Here is a 25,488-nt window from a genome sequence, read left to right as displayed (position 1 = left end):
TGACAGGTTCCCCTTCAAGCCTGCTCTGCCATTCAATATGGTCATGGCTGATCCTCTATCTCAACGCCATATACCCACTCTCTCCCCATACCCCTTGAAGCCTCTAGAGTCCAGAAATCTATCTATCTCCTTAAATGTATTCAGTGACTTGGTCTCCACAGCCCTCTGTAATAGAGAATTCCACAGATTTACCAACCTCTGAATGAAGAAGTTTCTCCTTATCTCAGTCCTAAATGGCCTACCCCGTATCCTGAGACTGTGACCCCTTGTTTTAGGCACCCCCAGCAAGAGGAAATATCATCCCTGCATCCAGTCTGTCCTTCCCTGTTAGAATTTTATATGTTTCAATGAGATCCCCTCATTCTTCTAAACTCCAGTGAATGCAAGCCTAGAGTGGACAAATATCTGCAGGAAGTGTCACCAGGTGCACGAGCTTGAGCTCCGGGTTTCAGAACTTGAACGGCGATTGGAGTCACTGTTGTGCATCCACGAGGCAGAGGACTACGTGGATAGCACGTTTAGGGAGGTGGTCACACCACAGGTCAGAAGCATACAGCCAGAGGTAATGGGTGACCACCAGGCAGTCTAAGAGAATCAGGCAGGTAGTGCAGGAGTCCCCTGAGTATCCTGCTTGCTAATCAGTTTTCCATTTTACATGCTGATGAGGGCGATAGTTCCTGAGGGGAGTGTAGCCAGAGCAAAGCCTGTGGCACCACGGGCGGCTCAGCTGTACAGGGGGTGCCGGGGGGAAGAAGAATGGAAGGGCAACAGTGATAGGGCATTTCATAGTCAGGGGATCAGTCAGGCATTTCTGTGGCAGTAAATGTGACCCTAGAATGGTGTGTTGCCTCCCTGGTGCTAGGGTCAAGGATGTCACTGAGCAGTTGCAGGACATCCTTCGGAGGGAGGGGGATCAGCCAGAAGTCGTGGTCCACATTGGTACCAACAACATAGGTAGGAAGAGGGATGAGGTCCTGAAAGCAGATTTCAGGGAGTTAGGAAGGAAATTTAAAAGCAGGACCTCAAGAGCAGTAATCAGGATTACTCGCAGGGCTAGTGAGCTTAGGAATAGGAGGATCGATTGATTAAAAACGTGTCTGGAGAACTGGTGTAGGAGGGAGGGCATCAGATTTCTGATGCATTGGGACTATTTCTGGGGCAGGTGGGACCTGTACAAGCTGGATGGGTTACGTCTTAACAGGACTGGGACTGATAGACTTGCAGGGAGACTTGCTGGTGCAGTTGGGGTGGGTTTAAACTGGCTTGTCAAGTGGGTGGGAGCCTGAGGGGTGGCCCAAATTGGAAGAAAGTAAAGTTGGTAACAGGAAGTAGTAGTGAGACTAGAAGGCGGGAGAATCAAAGCAGAGCATTGAGTATGCTTCGAATGCGGAATGATGTCAAAAAGACAAAGTTAAGGGCACCCCACCTGAATGCGCACAGCATTTGCAATAAGGTAGATGATCTAAAGGCACAAAGAGGTAAATGGGTATGATATAATTGCCATTATGGAAACATGGCTGCATGGTGACCAAGACAGGGAACTGAATATTCAAGAATATTTGACGTTTAGGAAGGACAGACAAGGGAAAGGAGGTGGAGTTGCACTGATAATAAGAGATGGATCAGTGCATTAGTAAGGGAGGATCTCAGAAGAACAGCATGTGGAATCTGTTTGGGTAGAGCTAAGAAAAAGCAACGGGCAGCAGACATTGGTTGGAGTTGTTTATAGGCCACCAAATAATAATGGTAATGTGGGGCATGGTATTCATCAGGAGATGAGAGAAGCATATACATGGGCAATACAGTAATCAGGGTAACTTCAATCTGCATATAGACTGGGTAAACCAACTGAGCACTAATGCTGCGGAAGACGAGTTTCTGCAGTGTGTTTGGGACGAATTTATAGAGCAGTATGTTGAGCAGCCGACTGGAGGACAGACTTTTAGATCTGGTATTATGTAATGAAAAAGGGATAATTAATAATCTTGTAAAAGAACGTTTAAGGATGAGTGACCATATGATATAATTTTACTTTGTTTGAAAGTGAGGTAGTTTACTCTGAAGCAAGGGTGTTAAAGTTGAATAAAGGAAATTATGAAGACATGAGGGACAAATTGGCTGAGGTGGATTGGGAAAATACATTAAAAGATATGACTGTACATAGGCAATGGATAGTCTTCAAAGAACTATTACACAGCTTACAGCACGTATACATTCCTTCAAGGTGCAAAAACCCAAAAAGGTCAATCAACCATGGCTGACAAAGGAGGTATAAGATTAAAAGAAATGGCTTTTAAAGTTGCTAGAAATAGTAGTAAACCTGAGGATTGGGAGGTTTAGAATACAGCAAAGGAAGGTCAAGAAAGTGTTAAAGAAAGGCAGAATAGAATATGAATGCAATCTAGCAAAAAGCAAAAAACGGACTGTAAAAGCTTCTGTAGGTAAATAAAAAGGAAGCGTTTGGCTAAGAGAAATGCGGGTCCATTACAGGCAGAGTCAGGAGAATTCATAATGGGGAATAGGGAAATGGAGGAGAAGCTAAATGATTACTTTGTGTCTGTTTTTACTGAGGAAGATACAGGAAATCTCCCAGATTTAGAGATCCAAGGGACATGGGAGAATGAGGAGTTGAAGAAACTAGTGTATAAGTAAGAAGGGTGTATTGGAGAAATTATGGGACTGAAAGTTGATAAGTCCCTGATATCTGATATTCTGCATCCCAGAGTATTGAAAGAGGTTGCTATAGAGATGGCGGGTGCATTGGTGATCCTCTATAAAATTCTATAAATTCTGGAATGGCTCCTGAAGATTGGAAGATAGCAAACGTCACCCCACTATTTAAGGGAGGGAGGGAAGAGAGAAAACAGGAAACTAAAGACCTGTTAGCCTTACATCAGTAGCAGGGAAAATGTTAGAATCTATTATAAAAGGATGTGATAAAAATGGTTACTTGGATAATCATGATCTGGTCGGGCATAGTCAGCATGGATTTGCGAATGGGAAATCATGTTTGACGAACTTGTTGGAACTTTGAGGCTGTTAGTAACAAAATTGATAAAGGAGAGTCGATGGGCCTAGTTTACTTAGATTTTCAGAAGGCTTTTGATAAAGTTCCCCACAGGAGGTTGATTAGCAAAATAAAAGCACATGGGATAGGAGGCAATATACTGGCATGGATTAAGGCTAACAGGTAGAAAACAGAGTAGGAATAAATGGGTCATTCTCGCATTGGCAGGCTGTGACTAGTGGGGTACTGCAAGGATCAGTACTTGGTTTTTATTGTGAACCAGCTGTTCACAATATATATCAATGATTTGGATGTGGAGACCAAATGTAATATTTCCAAGTTCACGGATGATACAAAGCTAGATGGCAATGTGTGTTTTCAAGATGATGTAATGCGGCTACAGGAGGATTTAGACAGACTTAGTGAGTGGGCAAGAACATGGCAGATGGAATATAATGTGGAAAAATGTGAGGTTATCCACTTTGGTCAAAGGAACAATGTGCAGAGTGCAGCGGAAGTTCACCAGACTTGTTTCGGAGATGGCGGGACAGTCTTATGAAGAGAGATTGAGCAAACTGGGCCTGGATTTTCTAGCGCTTCGAAGAATGAGAGAAGATCTCATTGAAATCTACAAAATACTTAAAGGGATAGACAGGGTAGATGCCACTAAGACGTTTCCCCTGGTTGGGGAGTCTACAACCAGGGGACACAATTTCAAAATAAGGAGGAAGCCACTTAGGATCGAGATGAGGAGAAATTTTTTTACTCAGAAGGTTGTGAATCTTTTGAATTCTGTATCCTAGAGGGCCATGGGAGCTCAGTCATTGAGTATGTTTAAAGGTAGAGATTGAAAGATTTCTGATTAACAATAACATAAAGGATAATGGGGATAGTGTGGGCAAAAGGCATTGAATTGTTGATCAACCATGATCATATTGAATGGTGGAGCAGGCTCAACAGGCTGAATGGCCTTCCCCTGTTCCTATTTTCCTCATTGGCCCAGTCTCTCCTCATATGACAATTCTGCCATCCCAGGAATCAGCCTGGTGAACCTTCGCTGCATTCACTCTATGGCAAATATATCCTTTTAGGTTAGGGGAACCAAAACTGCATACAACACTTCAGGTGTGGTCTCACCAAAGCCCTGTACAGCTGCAATAAGACATCCTTGGTCCTGTACTCAAGTCGTCTCACAATGAAGGCCAACATGCCATTTGCTTTAACTGCTTGCTGCTCCTGCATGCTTGCTTTCAGTGATTGGTGTACAAGGACACCTAGGTCTCTTTGCAGATCAACATTTCCCAATCTAATCAACATTTAAATAATACTCTGTCATTCTGTTTTTCTGACCAAAGTGGATAACTTTACACTTATACACGTTATACTGCATCTGCCATGTACTTGCCCGCTCACTCAACCTGCCTAAATCACCTCGAAGCCTCTTAACACCCTCCTTGCCATTCAAGTTCCCACCAAGTTTCATGTCACCAGCAAACTTGGAAATATTACGCTTGGTTCCCTCATCCAAATCATTGATATATATTGTGTCATGATAACGAAGGAAAAACACTGAATTGCGTCTGGAAAATAAGATCTGCGTTTTTAAAAATGCACACAAGCTGCTGGCTAGAATGCTGCACGGTAACTCTAAGTGGTAATGGTACCCCACCCTGTTGCCAGGCAAGGTACTTCTAAAGATATCCAGAAACTAAAATTGCTCCCTCCGGTACAGGGAATGAGACATAATGGAAGATGAGTATCATCTCAACAAGAAATCCTGTGAGCAATGCCCAGACAGATTTGTGAATTTGCTTTCCACTTGGAATATACAAAGAAGGGGTTAAAAGTGAGCTGAACAGCTGCCCTGGTGTCCGTCTGGTGTTCTAAGAGAGAGCAAGTGCTAGAGGTTTGACTCAGAATTAACAGCCAGTACCCCTGCAAATCACCATTTTGCAGGTATCCCGATCTCGCTCCCTCTCTAGTGAACTCAAAACTTCTGGAACTTCAAAACCAACTGTTCATCTACCGAAGTCAATTCTACTGGAATCTCAAATCGCAACACGCACTCACTTCAAGCTAAGTTCTTTTTTAACCTGTATGACTGTATATGCATGTGTTTTTTCCTTTCTTGCCTTTAGTCATTAATAAATTTACACTTTCCTTTAATTCAAGAAAGTCTGATCAAATTGGCTCCTTCAAAATCAGAACGGTTGGGTCTGGGAAAATGGTATCCGCGAAAGGGATCCTTTTTAAATTAAATCTTGTTGCGACCAGCAGAAGGGTTTTGGAGGGGTGGGGGGCTGAATAAAGACAGGAAGCCAGTTCATCCCTCCTCATCCGGGACATAACAATTTATGGGTGTCCCAGCCAAATGGTAACAAATTGAGACAAATCTCACCTAGATCAACAACTTTGGGGGAACCTCAACTGGGGGCGTGAATAACTGCAGCCCAAGCACTGATCCTTGCGGCACCCGACACTGACACTCCAGAAAAGACCCATTTATTCCTCCTCTGTTTCCTGTCTGCTAACCAATTCTCAATCCATGTCAATATATTACCCCCGCAATCCCACATGCTTTAATTTTACACACTAACTTCTTATATGAGACTTTATCAAAAGCTTTCTGAAAATCCAAATACACTGCATTCACTGGTTCTCCCTTATCTATTCTGCTAGTTACATCTTCAAAAAATTCCAGTAGGTTTGTCAAACATGATTTCCCTTTCATAAATTCATGTCGACTTTATCTAATTCCGTTGATATTTTCTCAGTGTCCTGTTATCACATCCTTTATAATAGACTCTAGCATTTTCCCTACTACTGATGTTCGGCTAACCAGTCTGTAATTCGCTGTTTTCTCCCTCATTCCTTTAAACAGCGGGGTTACATTTTGCACCCTCTGCCAGGACTGTTCCACAATCTACAGAATTTGGGAAGATGACAAACAACACATCCGCTATTTCCATGGCTGCCACCTTTAGTACCCTGGGATGTAGATCATCAGGACCTGGGTATTTATCAGCTTTCAGTCCCATTAATTTCTCCAGCACTATTTTAGTAATACTAATTTCCTTTAATTCCCCCTCCTCACTAGACCCTTGGCTCCCTAGCATTTCTGGGAAGTTATTTGTGTCTTCATCCGTGAAGACAGAACTAAAGTAGTTGTTTAATTGCTCTGCCATTCTCTATATGGGGGGATGTGAGGAAAAACTTTTTTACCCAGAGGGTGGTGACGGTCTGGAGGCAGGTTGCCTCACATCTTTTAAAAAGTACCTGGATGAGCACTTGGCACGTCATAACATTCAAGGCGATGGGCCAAGTGCTGGTAAATGGGATTAGGTAGGTAGGTCAGGTGTTTCTCACGTGTCGGTGCAGACTCGATGGGCCGAAGGGCCTCTTCTGCACTGTGATTCTGATTCTGTGATAAATTCTCCGGGAAAGGGACCTGCATTTGTCTTTAATCTTTTCACATACTTATAGAAGCTTTTACAGTTTGGTTTTATGTTCCCTGCAAGTTTACTCTCATATTCTATTTTTCCCCTCTTAAATCAAACTCTTGGTCCTCCTTTGCTGAATTCTAAACTGCTCCCAATCCTCAGGCTTGCTACTTTTTCTGGCAACTTTATATAACTCCTCTTTGGGTCGAAAACTATCCTTAATTTCTCCTGTTAGCCATGGTTAGGCTGCTTTTCTGGTTTGTTTTTGCACCAGAAAGGAATGTAGAACTGTTGCAATGGATATATTTGTTCCTTAAATATTAGCCATTGCCTATCCACTGTCATGCCTTTTAATGAAGTTCTCCAATCTATTGTAGCCAACTCACCCCTCATACCTTCATAGTTTCCTTTGTTTAGATTTAGGACCCTAGTTTCAGATCTTACTACTTCACTTTCCATCCTAATGAAGAATCCTATCATGTTATGGTCACTGTTCCCAAAAGGACCCTGTACAACAAGATTACTAATTAACCCCTTCTCATTACACAATACCAAATCTGGTAGTAAAATTCCTAATTGGTTCCTCAACATACTGGCCAAAAAAAAACCCATCTCATACACACTCCAGGAATTCTTCCGCCACAGTATTGTTGTTAATTTGGTTTTCCCAGTCTATACATGTAGATAATCTCAGAGGGTTATGGGGCTAGAGGAGATTACAGAGATAGGGAGGGGCAAGGTCACAGAATTTGAAAACAAGGATGAGGATTTTAAAATTGAGGTGTTACTTAAGCAGGAGCTAGGTCAGTGAGCAGGTGATGGAAGAATGGGACTTGGTGTATGTTAGGTTACAGGCAGCAGAGGTTTGGATGACCTCCAGCTTGTGAAATGTTGAACATGGGAAGCCAGCCAGAAGTGTGTTGGAATAGTCAAGTCGAAAGGTAACACAAGCAGAGATGTGGGTATCAGAAGCTGATGAGCTAGGAGGAGCTGAGTTGGGTGATGTTAGAGATGGTGTTAGTGATGGCAGGGGTATGTAATTGGAGTCAAATATGACACCAAAGTTGTGAATAGTCTGGTTCAGCCTCAGACATTTATCCAGTGCCCTTTTGAAAGTTACTACTGAATCTGCATCCAGCGCCCTTTCAAGCAACACATTGCAGATCATGATAACTCACTGGATTAGATTTTTTTTTCTCCTTATTTCACCTCATTCTTTTGCTTTCTGAAAAGCCCTTTTTGACTCTTGGCAATTGTTTAAGGCTGACAGTGTGTTAGTAATCATGGTCATTTTTAATTTCAAATAAGAAAGATATTACACTACTTCAGCAGCAGTTTACACAGTACATTTGAGAATTTTACTACCTTAGTGTTCCAAGGGTGGAATTTGTGACCTCTAGTTTCATGTTGCCTCTTCAGTTCATCTTCATTCAGTCTCCAGCAAAATACCCTCCAAAAAAAATTAGAGTGCCTGGGCAATTTGTTGAAATGCAAGTCCTCTTTAATTTTCTCTCACACACTTTCCCTCCTCCAGTCTACCCAATCATATTGATAATACATGGGCCCCTTTTATCTTTGTCTTTGGTTTCACCATAAGCTTCTATTGTCTCTGGGTTAATGTGCATCCTGTACACTTTGAAACTAACAACCTTACTAACTATAATCAAATATCAAAATATTTCTACTTTAATTAAATTAACAGTTTCTCCTTATTCTGTCAAAGCACTTCAGAATTTTTACCACCAATTATCTCCCCTTAACATCCTATTCCCAGAAGAGAACACCACCAGCTTTTCTAGTCTCTCAACATAACCAAATTCCCTCATTCCTGGTGTAATTCTGTTAAATCTCCTCTGTATACTCCCCAAGGCCATGACATCCTTCCTAAATTGTGGTTTTTCAGAATTGGACGCAATGCTCCAGCTGAGGTGGATCCAGTGATTTGTTGATTTTAGTATAACTTATTTATAAAACCCAGCATCCTGAATGTGTTTTTTTTCAAAAACAGCCATAGCAGCTTGTCCAGCCATTTTCAAAGATCTTTGTGTGGGAACCTTCAGGTCCTGCACCCTGATTAAAATTGCCACCATTTAGTTTAAATTACTTTCTTCATTCCTCCTTCAAAAATGCATCACTTGCACTTCTCTGCGTTAATTTTCATATGCCATTTTTCTGCCCGTTAGCCTGTTTTTGTGCTTCTGAAGTCTGCTATTATACTCTCACTGTTTACTACGTATGAGTGTTCATTTCCAAACAGCTATTGGAGCTTAAGACCAAAACCAAGACAGACTCCTTCAGACAGAGTTTTATTTCTGGTTCTAAAACTCTCCACAGACAGAATTAGTCTCACCTGTTATCCCTTGAATACAACCAAAAGGGTACTTAACTTGTTAAATAATTAGCGATTAACTCTTAATTGTTTCCTTCCCCAACAGATTTCCCTCTTCTTAAGAAATAACCCTTAAGTTTACATAATCACAAAATAAATCAATATATATTTCATTGAATAAATTGACCTTATTCCCCTCCTTTAAAAAAAAGAGAACATGTGTATAGATATGTCCACACAAAAGGAGTATTCCTTTTTTGTCATCTTAAAGAAAAAGATGTCCCTCTTGAAGGATCTCTAACAGCTTCTTGAAGCTCGCTCCTCTTTTAGTGAAGCAGTCAGATAATTGGTAGCTGCTAATCATCCATTTGATATTAGCAACCCCCTTATACTCGAGCAACTGTTTTAAGCTTGCAATGTCAATTCATAATCTCTTCTCGTTAACGGACTTTGTAGAGTGAACATTTTCCCAAAGTGACTTATTATCGAAAAGATATTTGATAGGTACCATTCCTGAATACCCTTTCCTATTTAAAATTTCTGCCAGTACCTTTGATATAAAGAATGCCATATCTACTGCCTCACCTGGAGTGAGAGTCTCTTCTGCCAATGTATCTTTAACAACTCTTCGTATCTTTTTAGATTCCCATGCCAAAAGGGCAGTATTTGCCTCCCCCTCCCGCCATGAGAAATATTATAAATGCACCCACACTCGAAAATCCATCACATAGATTTGCCTACGACACATCACTAAACAGTTTCATTTTGCTAAGATCACCCAAAGATAATTTCAAAACACACGGCTCCATTATTAATTTTGTCAATGTTTTGTTTGCCCAAATGATTTCTTCAGCCATGGGATCGTTCATTTTAGTGCTCAAATTCAAAACTGACATCCGGCCCTGTTTGTTTGCCTAGCCAATTGTGTTGCCAATTAGACTTCTGAGTTCCTCTTTTTCCGTTTCAGAAGCCACTATATTACTGGGAGGCCCTACCATGGGATTGACGTTTTCCAAGTAGGATTGTTGATGTGAAAGGACATGTGATCCACCCGGCCTGATTTCCAATCCAATGTACTTAAACGCACCAGAAGCCTGACTTCCAATTTTAAACTCCAGTCTGAGCCCATTAATGACAACAGTTTCAAATTTGCTGCTACCACCCCACAAAAAATCATCTACATGCATCAGAAAGATGCCTGCAAGTTTCTCTTCATGGTGCCAATAAAACATTGCCGGGTTTGCTTCCAACTGAAGACAGCCCAACTTTAATAAAAAACTGACCTCACTGAGAAATACCAAACTCTGGAGGAGCCATTTAAACCGTATACACATTTATTTAGCTTCCACAGAGTCCCTTCTGTGTTTGGCACCTCTTTTAGTAGATAGAGAAAATCTTCCCTTTGAAGCTGATGTCCCTGCAAAAAGGCAGTTTTAATACCAATGGACTTACAGCCCCAAGCATTTGTAGGTAATACAGCCAAAAAGATCTTCAGCATAACTTTCCTGCCGTAGGTGAATCTACTCTTATATCCCGGTCACCCAATTTTTCTTCAAACCCTCACGCCGGTAGCCTGGCTTTAGCTTCATAAGTTCCATCAGGAAGCACCTTTTCCGTGCATATCCATCTAAGACAGAGCTGGTTATACCCTAGCTGGCACCTCTATGTATATCCCAAATTCTTCCCAACTATGTAGTTTTTGTTGCTTGGCATCCTTTGTTAATTTATCATCTAATTTGTTTGAAGCTACTAAGATTTCTCCATGTCATGGGCTTCTGCTCCTTGTAACATTACCAGTCTGTGCCATATCCCTTGACTATTAAGCTAGCAAAACTGGAGTCAATGGGAATCAGGGGGAGAATTCTCCACTGGTTGGAGTCATACCTAGCACAAAGAAAGATGGTTGTGGGAGGTCAGTCATCTCAGCTTCAGGACATCACTGCAGGAGTTCCCCAGGGTAATGTCGTCAGCCCAACCATCTTCAGCTGCTTCAACAATGACCTTCCATCATAAGGTCAGAAGTGGGGATGTTCGCTGATTGCACAATGTTCAATACCACTCGCAACTCCTCAGATACTGAAACCGTCCATGTCCAAATGCAGCAAGACCAGACAACTTCCAGGCTTGGGCTGACAAGTGGCAAGTAACATTTGCGCCATACAAGTATCAGGCAATGACCATCTCCAACAGGAGAATCTAACCATCGCCCCATGACATTCATTGGCATTACCATCACTGAATCCCCCACTATCAACATCCTGGGAGTTACCATTGACCAGAAATTGAACTGGACTAGCCATATAAATATTGTGGCTACAAGAGCAGATCAGAGGCTAGGAATCCTGCGATGAGTAACTCACCTCCTGACTCCCCAAAGCCTGTTTACCATCTACAAGGCACAAGTCAGGAGGGTGATGGAATATTCCCCACTTGTCTGGATGAGTGCAGCTCCCACAACGTTCCAGAAGCTTGACACCATCCAGGACAAAGCGGCCTGCTTGATTGGCACCACACCCACAAACATTCACTCCCTCCACCACCGATGCACAGTAGCAGCAGAGTGTACCATCTACAAGATGCACTGCAGGAATTCACCGAGGTTCTTTCAACAGAACATTCCAAACCCACGACCGCTACCATCTAGAAGGGCAAGGGCAACAGGTGCACGGGAACACAACCACCTGGAAGTTTTCCTCCAAGCACTCACCATCCTGACTTGGAAATATATTGCCGTTCCTTCACTGTCGCTGGGTCAAAATCCTGGAACTCCCTAACAGCACTGTGGGCGTACCCACACCACGTGGGCCGCAGCGGTTCAAGAAGGCAGCTCACCACCACCACCTCCTCAAGGGCAACTAGGGATGGGCAATAAATGCTGGCCCAGCCAGCAAAGCCCACTTCACATGATATAAAAAAGCTTCGTCCTGTATCCTGCCCTCTACCACGTTCCGGACTGGCACTGTTTGATCTCCCTCTCCTATTTATAGATGTTCTTTCAACCATTCGCGATCTCTTCTTAAGGGGCATGTTCTCTCCCAGACCCACTGTCTGACCTGATGCTGCGTTTCCGTGCCTTCCATTTTTGTACTTCATGTTCCCAATCCATAGGCCTAACCTCCTGTCCTTTATCTTGTACATTTAACCAGCTTTTATATTTTCCAGTGGCCTCCCCTGCTCTATCTACAATCGTCACATCCTACCATTGATTGGCCCCTTCTGGCAAGTCTGTAACTTTAGTTAAAAACAAAAAACTGCGGATGCCGGAAATCCATTCTTAATTAGCACTGTACCTTGTGTGTCCTGCCATCCATTCTTAATTAGCACATTCTCTTAGATAATATCACCACCTTCAACACCTCTTTGTTCTTTTGTCTGTGACATCTTTTGATTGTCTGCTCCTATCACTGCTTGCTTGTCCCTACAAACACCACCCCCCCCACCACTTCTCTCCCCCACATTCATTCATTCTCCCCCCCCCCCAAACCAGCTTATATTTCACCCCTCTCCTAATTTTACTCAGTTCTGTTGAAGGGTCATGAGGACTCGAAACATCAACTTTATTCTTCTCCATCGATGCTGCCAGACCTGCTGAGTTTTTCCCAGGTAATTCTGTTTTTGTTCTGTAACTTTAGTGCCAGCTTTCGGCAGTTGTACTCTGGGACAAATTGCCTCATCTTGTTCGTCTGAATTACTGTCGTCAACTTCACCTACCTGGTCCTCACAATCGTGCAACATAAGGGTGTGGGAAGTATACAACACTTTCCGGACCCACAAATTTGTAATCCGCGCCAACCAAACTCTGAGTATATCTGAATAGTCTGGTTCCCATTCTGTAAAATGACTTTTACCATCTTTACCTATAATCTTTCCTGGGCCTTTCCACTCATTATATCCTTCTCTTTTATGTTATACCATACCTCCCTGATTGAAAATAGTTTCTAATGGTCATACATTGTGTTTTAGAGCTCGCCAAATTCTTTGAAACTTCGGCTTTAAGGAGTGCTCTTCTACCTGTGTGTAGTGCATTTAAATGTTCAGAAAAGGTAGAGCTAATCGTAGTTCCCTCCCAAGCTGTGGGATGATAACTCAGGACTGAAAGAATTTTTGGGTTTCTACCAAAAACCAACTATATGGACTATAGCCCCCAACCATCTCCTGTGAGTTCTTGGCATGAATAGCCTATGCTAGAGCTGATGTAAATTTACAGCTTGGTCTAACCACCAATATTTTACGAAGCATCTCACCTATCACCGCGTGATTCCTTTCACACACTCCGTTACTGAAGGGGCTTTCTGCTGCTGTATATATAACTAATATTCATGTTTTTGCATATATTCTGGAACTCATTGTTAGAAAAATCCCTCCATTATCAGTGAGGAATTTCACTGGTGGTCCCAAACCGGTCCCTATACAAATTCTCCATTATCTGATCTACAATTATTTTCTTTACTGTGCAGGATTGTCGACTTACTAAACCATGTTGCCAAATCTACGAAATATAAAATAAAAATGTTCTTTTCTTTATTCCACACCTTTAAATTCATTGCCACAACTTCATTGAAATCCCTCGCTAAGGGTAAACTCGCTATTGGCTGTGACCGTGTACTTCTGTACTTCTTGCATATATCACATCTATTGCTTATCTCCCCTAAGTCTAGTGTACTCTCCATTGTTTAGCAAAAATTTTTAATCTTTGCGAAGAAGGGTGGGCAAACAGCCGATGCAATTTTAACACCATTTGCTTTTTGTCCTCTAAATTCCTATCCCCTGACGCTAATAACATTTCTTTAATCTCCTTAGTAAAAAACATAGGTTTCATTAAAGGAATACACTAGTGTCCAGATTGCGTAAATGTAAATCCACAGGTTTTCCAAATACAATGTCTTGTCATTTTCCATACCCAGCTTCATTTGTGCTTTCTGCATCAATGGCCTGCTCAACAGTAATGGTATTTCGCTAGACACTACATCAGTGCTGATGAAATGATTGACTCCAGCTATCTTACAGCAATTCACTACCCTTTTTAGAGATTTTAGGATATTATTATCTCCAAATGTAAAACTGGTGGAACTCTCCAATTCTTTAACCTTATTCCAATCTTTGTCATTTAAGGAGTCCAGGTAGCATTTTAACCAGTCTATTCCGCAGAGTGCAGATGTGCATCCGCACAGTTGAAGGACTCTGCAACCAAGACACTCATCACCAGGCTGAAACTTCTTGTAACTAATACAGTGCCCTTTCTATGGTCAATATTTCCATCTTCTGAGTCTTCTGTCTCATGCTTAATTTTAAACACATTACATTGTTTAGGACAGTTCATTGCAAATTGGTATTTTGAATTGCATCTAAAACACCGATTTGACCACACCCTGGGCGTTTCTGGGGTTCATTCTTTTGTTGTAATTCCCTAATTCTTTTTTCCTGCCATAATTGTCAAGGGTGTTTTTGTTGTCTTTGTTTCTAGTTACAAATCTCCTTTTGTACTGACGCCTGCGTTCTGTTTCTAAATGATCTTGCCATCCCGTTAACATTGTCCTCCATTTTCTGTCTTACTGCCGAATGGCTCATTTGCGCCATGAACACTGCCAAAAAGGAATGTTTTCTGAGATATTTTGAGCTTCTAAAATCTGTTCTAGCAGTGTGTCTTTCTGCAAACATAACTCCTGTTAGCACCAGAAGCCTGTCCATATTCGATACTTTGGCACAATCTAGTAATTTAAATGCCAGCACTGATTGGGGAATTTCTAGACGGAACCTTTGCAATTTTGCTTCTAGTCTACTGAATTCCATTATGTAACCTTCTATGGAACTATCCTCCAACTTTTTAAATTTGTCAAAATTGGACTATACTTCGTAAGCACTTAATAAATCATCTTTTTGATAGATCTTATCCATGAAATCTAATAATATCTCCAAACCTTCATCTGTGTCTAAATGCTCAGGCTCCAATTCTGAAAATACTTCGCATCGTGTTTTACTTTTGTACGGTAACGGAAGTGCCAAGGCAATTCCCTGTTTTCTCATTGGCAAGGATGTAGCTTATGTCCACATAGTTACTTCATGCTTCCATTGCTCATAGGGTTCACTCTGAGAAAACATTGGTGGGTAGTCATACCCCAAAACTCTATGTTTTGAGTCAGCCATGTTTTTTTTTGAGTGACTCCAAACCACTCTGCTCTTAAAGTTAACTCCAAATACAGTCTGAAGAAAGCTTAGTTAACAATCTTTTACTTACAAGCAACAACCATCCTCTGCTACCACTATTAAGCTCCAATAGTTGTTTGGAAATGAAGACCAAAACCAAGACAGACTCATTCAGACAGAATTTTATTACTGGTCCTAAAACTCTCCACAGACAGAACTAGTCTCACCTGTTTTCCCTTTTATACAACCAAATGTTAGGTATTTAGGTTGTTAACTAATAATTAGCAATTGAACTCCTTTAGCTGTTTCCTTCCCCAACAATGAGTTCTGCTTTGTCTGCAAATTTAGATATTATGCCCTTTATAGCAAGGTCTGGGTCATTAATACACACAGAGGTCTAAATAACTACCGCTGGGGTACATGACTGTATATCTCCCTCCAGTCTGAGAAATTTCCATTGATCACGGTTCACGCTGCTTTCTGTCTCTTACCAATTTTGTATCAATGTTGCCTCTGCCTCTTTAATTCCATGGCTTCAATTTTTCAAGCAAGTCTATTATGTGGCATTTTATCAAACTCCTTTTGGAAATTCACATGTACAACATCAACCACAGTACCCTTATCAGGTCTCTCCATTACTTCATCAAAGAATTCATATCACTTTTTTTCTAATACCTTCAGCAAATTCATACTGGCAGTCCCTTTTTAATTCACATTTGTTCAGTTGATTTTGTCTAGAATTATGGTTTCTAAATGTTTCTCCAAAACTGACAGTTTATAACTTAGATTCATGAACGTAGAACTGCATAGTTAACTTCACTGGATAATTTGTGGTTTTATATTTAGTCTCATTTATATTTATTTTTACATTTAATCAAGGTGTACAAAATTATGAGGGGCCTAGATAGAGTGGATAGGAAGGATTCGTTCTTCTTAGCAAGGAGATCAATAACCAGAGAGCATAGATTTAAAGTTGTTGGCAGAAGGATTAGAGGGGAAATTTTTTAATGCAGAGTGGTGGAATTCACTAGAATAGTGGTAGAGGCAGAAACCCTTGTCGCATTTAAAAACAAACACATGGATGTGCACTTGAGATGCCATAACCTACAGGGCTATGGACAAAGCACTAGGAAGTGGGATTAGGCTGCATAGCTCTTCAGCTTGCACAGGCATGATGGGCTGAATGTGCCCTATCTTTTCTATATTTCCATACGTAAATTTCTGAATGGATTCCAATTCAGCTCTTTTTGGGTTTAATCACATTAAGCAAAATGTTTTTTGGTATCTTAAAGACAGCAATCAAAGATGCAAGCATTTCTTGTTGAGGACCCATTATCTGTATTATATACAAAGTGCTTATCTGCACTGTGTACTCCACCTCCTTAATTCTGAAATTACTCTTTACTGCTGACAGCCGGCAATAACAAAGTATACGGTGTTGGAAATTTGTGTGAAAACTCATTCATTCATGGAGTAACGGTGTGCTTACTTGTAAGATTGCATTGTTTCTTTTATTAGTGAGCAAGTCTGTTTTCACTCCTACCTAATTGTTTTCATGTAGACAGTAATGTTATTGGGAGGCCATGAATTAACACGCATATTAAATTGGAGATAGGAAATTTATTTTTAGAAAATGGCTTCACTGGGACAACTTGGTAAACCAGGTGTTCAGCCAGACGTCTGAAGTGATTGTTGGCACCACCTGTAATGTCCAGTACAGGTTGTTGTAAATTGTAATTTGTGTGTGTCAGGAGTGTGTTTCTCCTTCCTTTTCACCTGAGTTCTTATGCTAATGATGTGCGCAAACATTTTATTTTCCTGTTTTTGTTGTAGGACAGCATAACTACCTCTGTGCTGGAAGGAATGACTGCATCATTGATAAGATTCGCCGAAAGAACTGCCCAGCTTGCCGTTTTAGAAAGTGCCTCCAGGCTGGGATGAATCTTGATGGTAAATTTAATTAAATCTGCATGAAGTAATGTTAATTTAGAATGTTCATACCATAGTAAAGTGCTATGGTCAAATTGATAAAAAGTTATTTACACCAACTGTGGGATGAATTGGCTTGAAGTATCCAAGTTTGTTTTTGTTAGATGTGTCAGCAAGTGCAATACAGTATGATTGAGATTGAAACAGACATTGGTGCTATTCTATGCACTGCAGTGTTAACTTACTCAAAATTAAAGGAGCAGTGTCATCATATTTGGGAGATTACCTGTTGACCAAATTCATTCAGTAGGCTGCTTGAAGATTCCAATTCAGTGTTAGCTGTGTATTAGTATGCAAGACATAACCTGCTTTGCAGAATTTTATACTGCAGTGGCTGGGACCTACTGACTGAGCCTTTCAATCCAGAGAATGAAGCAGAAAGGAACAGGATGAGAGAAAAGTCATTTTAACCAGCAGCCGCAGTGGGAACATTGCAGAGCAGGAGAGAGTGGGGCCTAAGGGCACGGTGAAAGGGAACGGGCAGAGCATTATACCAGCACTTTGCAGGAAGAGAGGGGTCAAGGGTTAAAACAACCATTTGTTCTGCCGACAACGGGAGAGCATTAAATCTGAGTTTTTATTTTCAGGCTATTGAGACCAAAAAACTTGATTGCTTGTACTTTTGGTCTGCTGGTACCATGGGAAGACCTGAATTTTGGGTAATAGAAGCACAACACCAAGAAGGAGCAACAGTGCCATCTGTTGTCAGGGACTTTATTACAGCATTACAGGAACGTTGACATAGAGGCTTTGCGTTATTAGTGTTAGCATAAGAGCATTAGTCAAAAATCTTGAAGCACAAAGTCAGAGTTGTATCTGCAGGAAGTGCACAGCACTCGCAACTTTTAAAATGTTAATAGTCTTATTTGTGTATGATACATTAAACATCTTGTATTTGCATGCATTTCTTATCAACTTGATATTTCCTCTGACAATTCATTCCATCAGTTTTTGTCATGATGCTACTGTTGTACCATTGGTATTATGGTTAAGTTTTGCTCTTTATTAAAATAGTCCTCCTAGCTTGACCTCCTGCCTAGGTGGCATAGTAGCAAAGGTCTTCCTGATAGTTGCGCCCAGAGTGAATCATGTTTACATGGTTTTCTTAGCTTTGAATCTCCGTTTAGTTAGGTTTGCAAATTCTCCTGGTTTCCCACCTTCTCACTCATAATCTTTACTCTCATTTTCTCTCCTGCCTGGCCAGGAACTCTAAATGGCTGTTCTATGGACATTTGAGACTTGGACCACCAGCTATCCATCACCCCACAAGTTTAAACTTTTCCTTGTCTTTCCCCCAGCCCACTGCTCCCTCCATTTCTCTATTTTGCAGTCTCGGGTAACCTGCTCTAGGCTTTGTAAGCTATCAACAATATGGAAATATTGAGCATTATGTTGTTAGCCATGATTGAACACCATAAATCAGTGTGCATGTTGTTTTATGCTATACATTATATAGCATACATCAACATGATGTCTGACATATCAAGGGCAATGTCACAAAAAATGTATTTTGTGTCTAATTAGCATCTATCACACTGTCATATATTTAAAAATGTACAAAAGAGTGAAAGAATGCGAGTTATTTACAGATGTGTGATGTTGAAACTGGGGGAAAGCTAGGGATTTACAAGCCAATTTACAGAGAAATTGCCCCAGCAATAGTTAAAAAAAACCCTCCTATTTACAGCATCTAGACCTTGTTTATACTCTTAATTGTATTACCTTCATTTGTGTTTTCTCTCACTGCAGTGGTCCCAATTATGATTCAGGAACTGGTTTTAAGCTCTTTTAACTCACAGTTGCACTTTAGCAGCAGAATTGTATATAGTGTGTTGTATGGTATGAAGCTCCTGTCCTTTATAAAACACTACATATAATTCTCAAACCTAACCTTGATCAATGCCATTGGAGATGCACTAATATGAAATAATTATTCAGTATTACTAAAATGCACTGGATTGGCTTGTTAAAATACTACTGCAGATGCTGCTGATCCAAATGTATGTGTTTTTGCATAATTGAAATGTATTTTTGGGATTTCTTGTTTATCTTTAGGTATATTAAGTCTTATCTGACAGTAAAGCATTTCCATTTCACGTTTAGTTATTAAGCTAAACATTTTGGTTGTTTCTGTCACGATAATGTTATGTCTCTTAAGCATTGTTTAGTAATTTTATAGCTTTCTATTTCACTGGAATAATGACTCTTCTGTATATGTTGCATTAAAAGAAGCTAATTCTTCTGTAAATTTACAATATGTAGTGACCACCCATAGTAGATTCCAATAATTTTCTTTCACTAAACCATGATCTATTAACATTATTTAGTCACAAAAATGGCCCTTTCAGTCAGGCTGGACTGTATTTTAGATGAATGTTTCTTCAGGATGAAATATTTCCAAATTGTGTCAGTAAACTTGTGATATTATTTATAGCTCGGAAGACAAAGAAATTGAACAAGATGAAGGCACCGCATACCACCACCTCAGAAACTGCAGCAAAGGCAACATCACAGGACTCTTCTTTAGTTTGTTCTGCATTGCCTACACTGAATCTTCCCGTGATCTCAATCCTTGAGATGATTGAGCCAGATCTTTTATATGCAGGATATGACAGTTCCCTACCTGACACACCCAACCGGCTTCTGTCAGGACTGAATAACTTGGGCGGGCTACAGATGATATCAGTTGTGAAATGGGCAAAGGCTCTACCAGGTAAGCAGCCACTGTGCTTCGAAAATAGTGGTGAGAGTTTTTAAATAAATCGTTTTCTTTTTGGAAAATAAATTATTTTTAATTATCTCCCATGCCCTTCCGAAGGTGTTAAGTTCTTACTAGGATACATTTTTGTGGGATTCAGTTGTCCTCTTGAATCTTATTAAGTATTGATACATTATTCAATCGCAAGGAACATCTCAACTAAGTTTGACACTGTCCTTATTTATTTCAAAATCAAAATGCACACTTAAAGGAATTAGTATCAGGAATCCTGGCCCAAAATCAGGAGCATGAAAGTCAGTTGTAGAAAATCCCAACAACCAATGTGCCTGAGATCTGCTGACTAAAACAGACTTTCTGGTGTGTATAACTCAGTTCCTGGTTGGATACATACCCTGTGTCTTTCTATCATTAATCGTAATGGGTGCTGGATAGCACCTTAAGTTAATACCCTGTCTCTTCAGCACACATGGGGTTATAGAAACTAATATTTTTACATTAGTGCACTAGAGATCTTTATAGGTGTTTAAGGTGTATTAGGATCGTGCAATGTGACCTTTACTTTGCATCTCATGTTATTCTTATTTTGAGAGAGTATGATGCTCATATTGGATACAAAAAGGTTTTTTTGTTTTCTGGCACTTACATCTCATAAATATTCACCAACAAAAAGAAATGTACTCCCGATTCATGTCTGCTAGAAAATTAAGTAAAGTTGTTTTTTTTAATGTATTGACAAAGAAATATTTTTTGCTCCATCCTGTCATTGCAGTCTATGTTGAAGTACTAGCTTATGAGCATAAAACTGAACAGATGTGGAACATGAAATCATTCAACATATTCCCCCTGCGCGTTATCATATGCTGTATCACTGATGTTGTCTCCTGCGGAAAGCAAGAAAAAACAAATTATCATTCAAGAAAACATATTTTGATTTTTTTCCTTCTTATCATGGGTACCAAGTGAAATTCCAGAATATCTATCCAGGCATAAAACTCATATTTACCACTGGAGTTAATTAACATAAGCCACACCACTTCAGCTGGAAAACTGGTCCACACATTCAACAAATCCCTAGTATTATCTGAAACATTTGTCTGTGAAGTTCATCTACGTGGCTTTCAATATTGTTAAACAAATACATTAAATGCACACAGAATATTGGTTTTTAAGGTGGGCAGATGAAAACTTTCCAAGAGAGACCAGATAAACCCATAGTTGCACAGTGGAGAGCATCTATCTCTTTGCAGTATGATGGGGAAAACACAGCAGGGAAAACAGACACCAGACTGTTCATGCAGTGGCTGTATTTGAGCCAGCCTAGGAAATTTTGCTAGACATTATTTGAAAGGCATACCTGCAAATGTGTTTTTTGTGCTTCTCAATGCCAGTGCCTCTGATGAAACCTAAGAGCACTCCCTGGGAATAAGGTTTTATATGCAGTAGAATAGAAAGTTGATCCAGTGACAAATTCTCAAAAGGTAGTATGAATAGATTTATCCCCCCATGTGGAGTAACAGTCCTTGTAAGGGATGGTTAAACTTATTTTAAAGAATAAAGAAAATCATACCCAAGATAGGTAATGTGCTAAAAACAGAAAATGCTGGAAAAACACAGCGGGTCTGGCAGCATCTATGGAGAGAGAAACAGAGTTAACGTTTCGAGTCTGTATGACTTCTTCAGAGCCAAAGAGAAGTAGAAATGTGATGGAATTTATACTGTTTAAGGGGTGTGGAGCAGGTAAAGCGGGATAGAAGGCCAGCGATAGGCGGGGGCTAAGGAGAGTTTAACAAAGATGTCATGGACACAAGACAAAGGGGGTGTTAATGGAAGTGGTGAAGACTAAAGAAGGTGCTGATAGTAGTATAACGATAAGAAAGCAGATTGTGCTAATAGCAGAACAAGGGTCAGATGGTCCTTTTGGGGGTGGGGGAAGGGGCAGTGGTTGGGGGAAAAGGATAGAAAGAGAGGTTTTAAAAAAAGGGATCAAACAATGAATAAAAATAAGTAAATAAAAAATAAATGTTTTTTTAAAAAAGGGATTTTAAAAAGAGGTGAAGATAGAGGAGATAGTTCATGGTCTGAAGTTGTTGAACTCGATGTTAAGTCCAGAAGGCTGTAAAGTGCCTAATCGGAAGATGAGGTGCTGTTCCTCAAGTTTGCATTGGGCTTCTCTGAAGCACTGCAGCAGGCCAAGGATGGACAAGTGGGCATGAGAACAAGATATGTGTTGAAATGGCAAGCGACAGAAAGGTCTGGGTCATGCTTGTGGACAGACCAAATGTGTTCCACAAAGCGGTCACCCTGTCTGCGTTTGGTCTCCCCAATGTGGGGGAGACCGCATTGGGAGCAGCGAATGCGGTAGACCAAATTGAAGGAGATGTAAGTGAAGTGCTGCTTCATCTGAAAGGATGTTAGGGCTCTTGGACGGTGAGGAGGTGAAGGGGTAGGTGTTGCACCTTCTGTGATTGCATGAGAAGGGATGAGGTGTTGGGGGTGATGGAGGAGTGGACCAGGGTGTCACGGAGGGAACAGTCCCTACAGAATGCTGATGGGTGTGAGGGGAATATGTGTTTGATGGTGGTATCATGCTGGAGTTGGTGGAAATGACGGAAGATGAACCTTTGAATGCAGATGCTGGTGGGGTGAAAAGTGAGGACAAGGGGAACCCTATCATGTTTCTGAGAGTATGGGGAAGGGGTGAGGGCAGAAGCTCGGGAGATGAGTCGGACACAGTTGGGGCCCCTGTCAAGCATAGTGGGTGGGGGGAACCTCAGTTAAGGAAGAAGGGAGATATGTCAGAAGCACTGTTTTGGAAGGAGGAATCATCAGGACAGATGCAAAGAAACTGAGAGAATGGGTTGGACTCCTTGCAGGAAGCAGGGTGAGAGGAGCTGTAGTCGAGGTAGCTGTGGGAGTCAGTGGACTCGTAATTAATATTGGTGGACAGTCTGTCGCCAGAAATGGAGACAGGGAGGTCAAGGAGGGGAAGGGAAGTGTTTTGGAGATGGACCATGTGAAGGTGATAGAGGGGTGGAAGTTGGAAACAAAATTGATAAATTTTTCCAGGTCCAGGCGAGAGCATGGAGTGGCACCATTACAGTCATCGATGTAGCGAAAAAAGAATTGTGGGATGGGGCCTGAATAGGACTGGAACAAGGAATGTTCCACATACCCCATAAAGCGACAGGCATAACCAGGGCCCATGTAGGTGTACCCATAGCCATACCTTTTATTTGGAGGACGTGAGAAGTTAAAGGAGAAATTGTTCAGTAAGAGAACAAGTTCAGCCAGACGGAGGAGAGTGGTGATGGATGGAGATTGTTCAGGTCGCTGTTCAAGGAAGAAGCGGAGAGCGATCAGACCATCCCGGTGGGGGATGGAGGTGTTAGAGGGATTGGATGTCCATGATGAAGAGGAGGTGGTTAGGGCCAGGGAACTGGAAATTGTTGATATGACTTAGGGCTTCGGAGGGATCGCGGATGTTGGTGGGAAGATACTGGACAAGGGGAGAGAGAATGGAATCGAGATAGGAAGAAATGAGTTCCGTGAGGCAGGTAGTGCATTGGGTAATGCCATGCGTAATGCACTGTTGTCTTTCAATCAATTTTGTTGCCACCTAATTAGAACCATACTGATGAACTTGATGTGCTTCCACAGGATTCAGATCCTTGCACCTGGATGACCAAATGATGTTGCTGCAGTATTCCTGGATGTCTCTAATGGTTTTCAGTCTTGGCTGGAGATCTTATCAACATGTCAATAGCAATATGCTCTTCTTCGCACCAGACTTAGTCTTCAATGAGTGAGTATTACATCCCAGCTTTCCTCCAAAGGCCTATGGAAAATGATTGCAATCTCAAAACTGTGAATGTAAGGAAGTCAAAATGGCCACTTATGCTTTGACTTTCTGAGAGAGAATAACATTTATGGTTGCTGTGTCACAGGGCCCAGGTGGTTATACTAAAAATAAAGTTTTGCTTTTTGTCTCAGACGACAAAGAACAGAATCTGAGTCACGAGGAATGCATTTTTATTTTTAACAGAGGATATAAGTCACATTAAACCATGTTATAAATCACATCAGTAAGTTATATGCCCACCTAGGGATGACATTGAACTGAAGCCAGAAGGTGCAATTTATACTTTTGATTTAATGATGCATAGAGATTCAAATACCAGTCATTTCAGTTTTCCTTGGGCACAGGATTCAGTACTTTTCATTGACCATCTTTCTATACTGTATGAAACCCGGTGCACCTTAATGTTCAACCATTTCCGTTTATTCCTCTCATCTTAATTTTTAGCTGGAATTTCTGGTGCTGCAGAACACTTAATTTTACCATAGTAATGAAAACTTGGAAGATTGCTATGAGTTAATTTGATGGAAGTTTTAAATTATGAAAGAATGGGACAGAGTGGATAAAAGCAGACATTTTTCTTCAGCTATGAGTTCAAGATTGAGAGAGTAACAAGACTAACTATGAGGTTCTATGCTACTCTGTGATTCTATTTAGAACTGAGGGCAGCAAAAACACCTTTATACAAAGAACTGAGAGGCTGTGGAATTCATTTCAAGGTCTAGTGGTTGAGGCAGAAACCATGTCAACATATAAGATTAGATTGGCTAAGTGGACAGAGGATAAGGGGTTGAAAGGATACGGGAATATGGTGGATAAATGCCAATAAGACGTTTTGGGCTGAATGGTCTATTTCCCTAATAACCCCTATGTATTCCTGTGTTCTCAAAAGAAACTGCAATTTGGTGAAAGTTGTGGACGCTGTTCTCTTATTACTTTTTACCTGTCTGCAGTTCTGCTGGTGCCTAAGTAATCACATTGATATGGTTATCATGTGAAACGACTCTAATTTCATAAATTGCTAGGTGCACACTTTACTGATTTTATGTGAATCATAAACTAGTATATAATCTGACAGTGAGAGAACATCTTGCAAGTAATAACCATGATTTGTTTGAATTTAATATTGGAGTTAAGGGACAGTTGGACAAGACACAAACAAAAGTTTTAAATTTAAATAAGACAAACTTTAATGCAATGAGAAATAAATGGACTGAAGCGAACTGGGCTGAACATTTTTAATGGGTAAATCTATAGTGACAAATATTCAAAAACATATTTGATATGATTAGCCTGTGTATACCTCTAAAAGGCAAAGGCTCAGGTGCAGTTAAGCTACCTTGGTCAAATTACATAAGAGACAATATCAAGCTAAAGGAAAGGCTTACGTAATGCAAGGAAAATGTAACAATTAATTGTGTAATATAATTCTTTTCTCAATGCTTTAAAGTATGAGCTAAAAACTTAATCCTAGGTCAGGGAGACCGGCATTTCTTGGGCATGCCAGAGGAGTAAGGTAATGATTACTGAAGAGTTGAGACTTTTTTTCTCCAGAGTTTGGCAGATACTCAGTAGAATTTCTATTCCCCAATTATGAGCGTTATGATGGAAAGTGAGCTTTATTTAGCAGTAGGATTATGCTGGCATAATGTGGAAGAGACTGCCCAGAAAGATAGTGTTCACTGTTACCTCCCTGCCTTGAACTTTTTGTTTCTTTTTGAAACTTGTTGGCAGTGTATCTGTGTGTTCTCTTTTATCTGCGATATTGAGACATTGCTATTCCAGCTGTAAGTTCTGTTTTTGCTTTGTGTATCACGCATTTTTTCTAGTGTTTATTCCTTATATAAATTGAAGTTTTGTTAATTTCTATAGTCATAAACAAGATAAATTTAGGTGTACAGATACTTTTGACATAGTGAGAAAGAACGGCACAAGTGGATATTGCCCAGAAACATGATTCATTATATTTTGATGAGCACATGTGACAAAGCAGAACGTATTGAC

General features: G+C 40.6%; 1 protein-coding gene across 2 annotated transcripts in view; it reads left to right on the top strand.

The window, feature by feature from the left end:
* Positions 1-25,488, top strand: part of LOC144685897 (glucocorticoid receptor-like) — a 141,964-nt gene that overhangs the window by 105,832 nt on the left and 10,644 nt on the right. For both annotated transcript variants that reach the window (XM_078550909.1, XM_078550908.1), the window contains exons 4-6: positions 16,754-16,870; positions 19,344-19,622; positions 23,286-23,430. In XM_078550909.1, the coding sequence (XP_078407035.1) occupies positions 16,754-16,870; positions 19,344-19,622; positions 23,286-23,430 (541 nt within the window). The remainder of the gene's footprint in view (positions 1-16,753; positions 16,871-19,343; positions 19,623-23,285; positions 23,431-25,488) is intronic.

This window comes from Cetorhinus maximus, chromosome 10 (assembly GCF_964194155.1).
Source record: "Cetorhinus maximus chromosome 10, sCetMax3.hap1.1, whole genome shotgun sequence".
Lineage (NCBI taxonomy): Eukaryota > Metazoa > Chordata > Chondrichthyes > Lamniformes > Cetorhinidae > Cetorhinus > Cetorhinus maximus.
The sequence above is the reverse complement of the archived record's forward strand: the minus strand, read 5'-3'. Positions and strand labels throughout refer to the sequence as shown.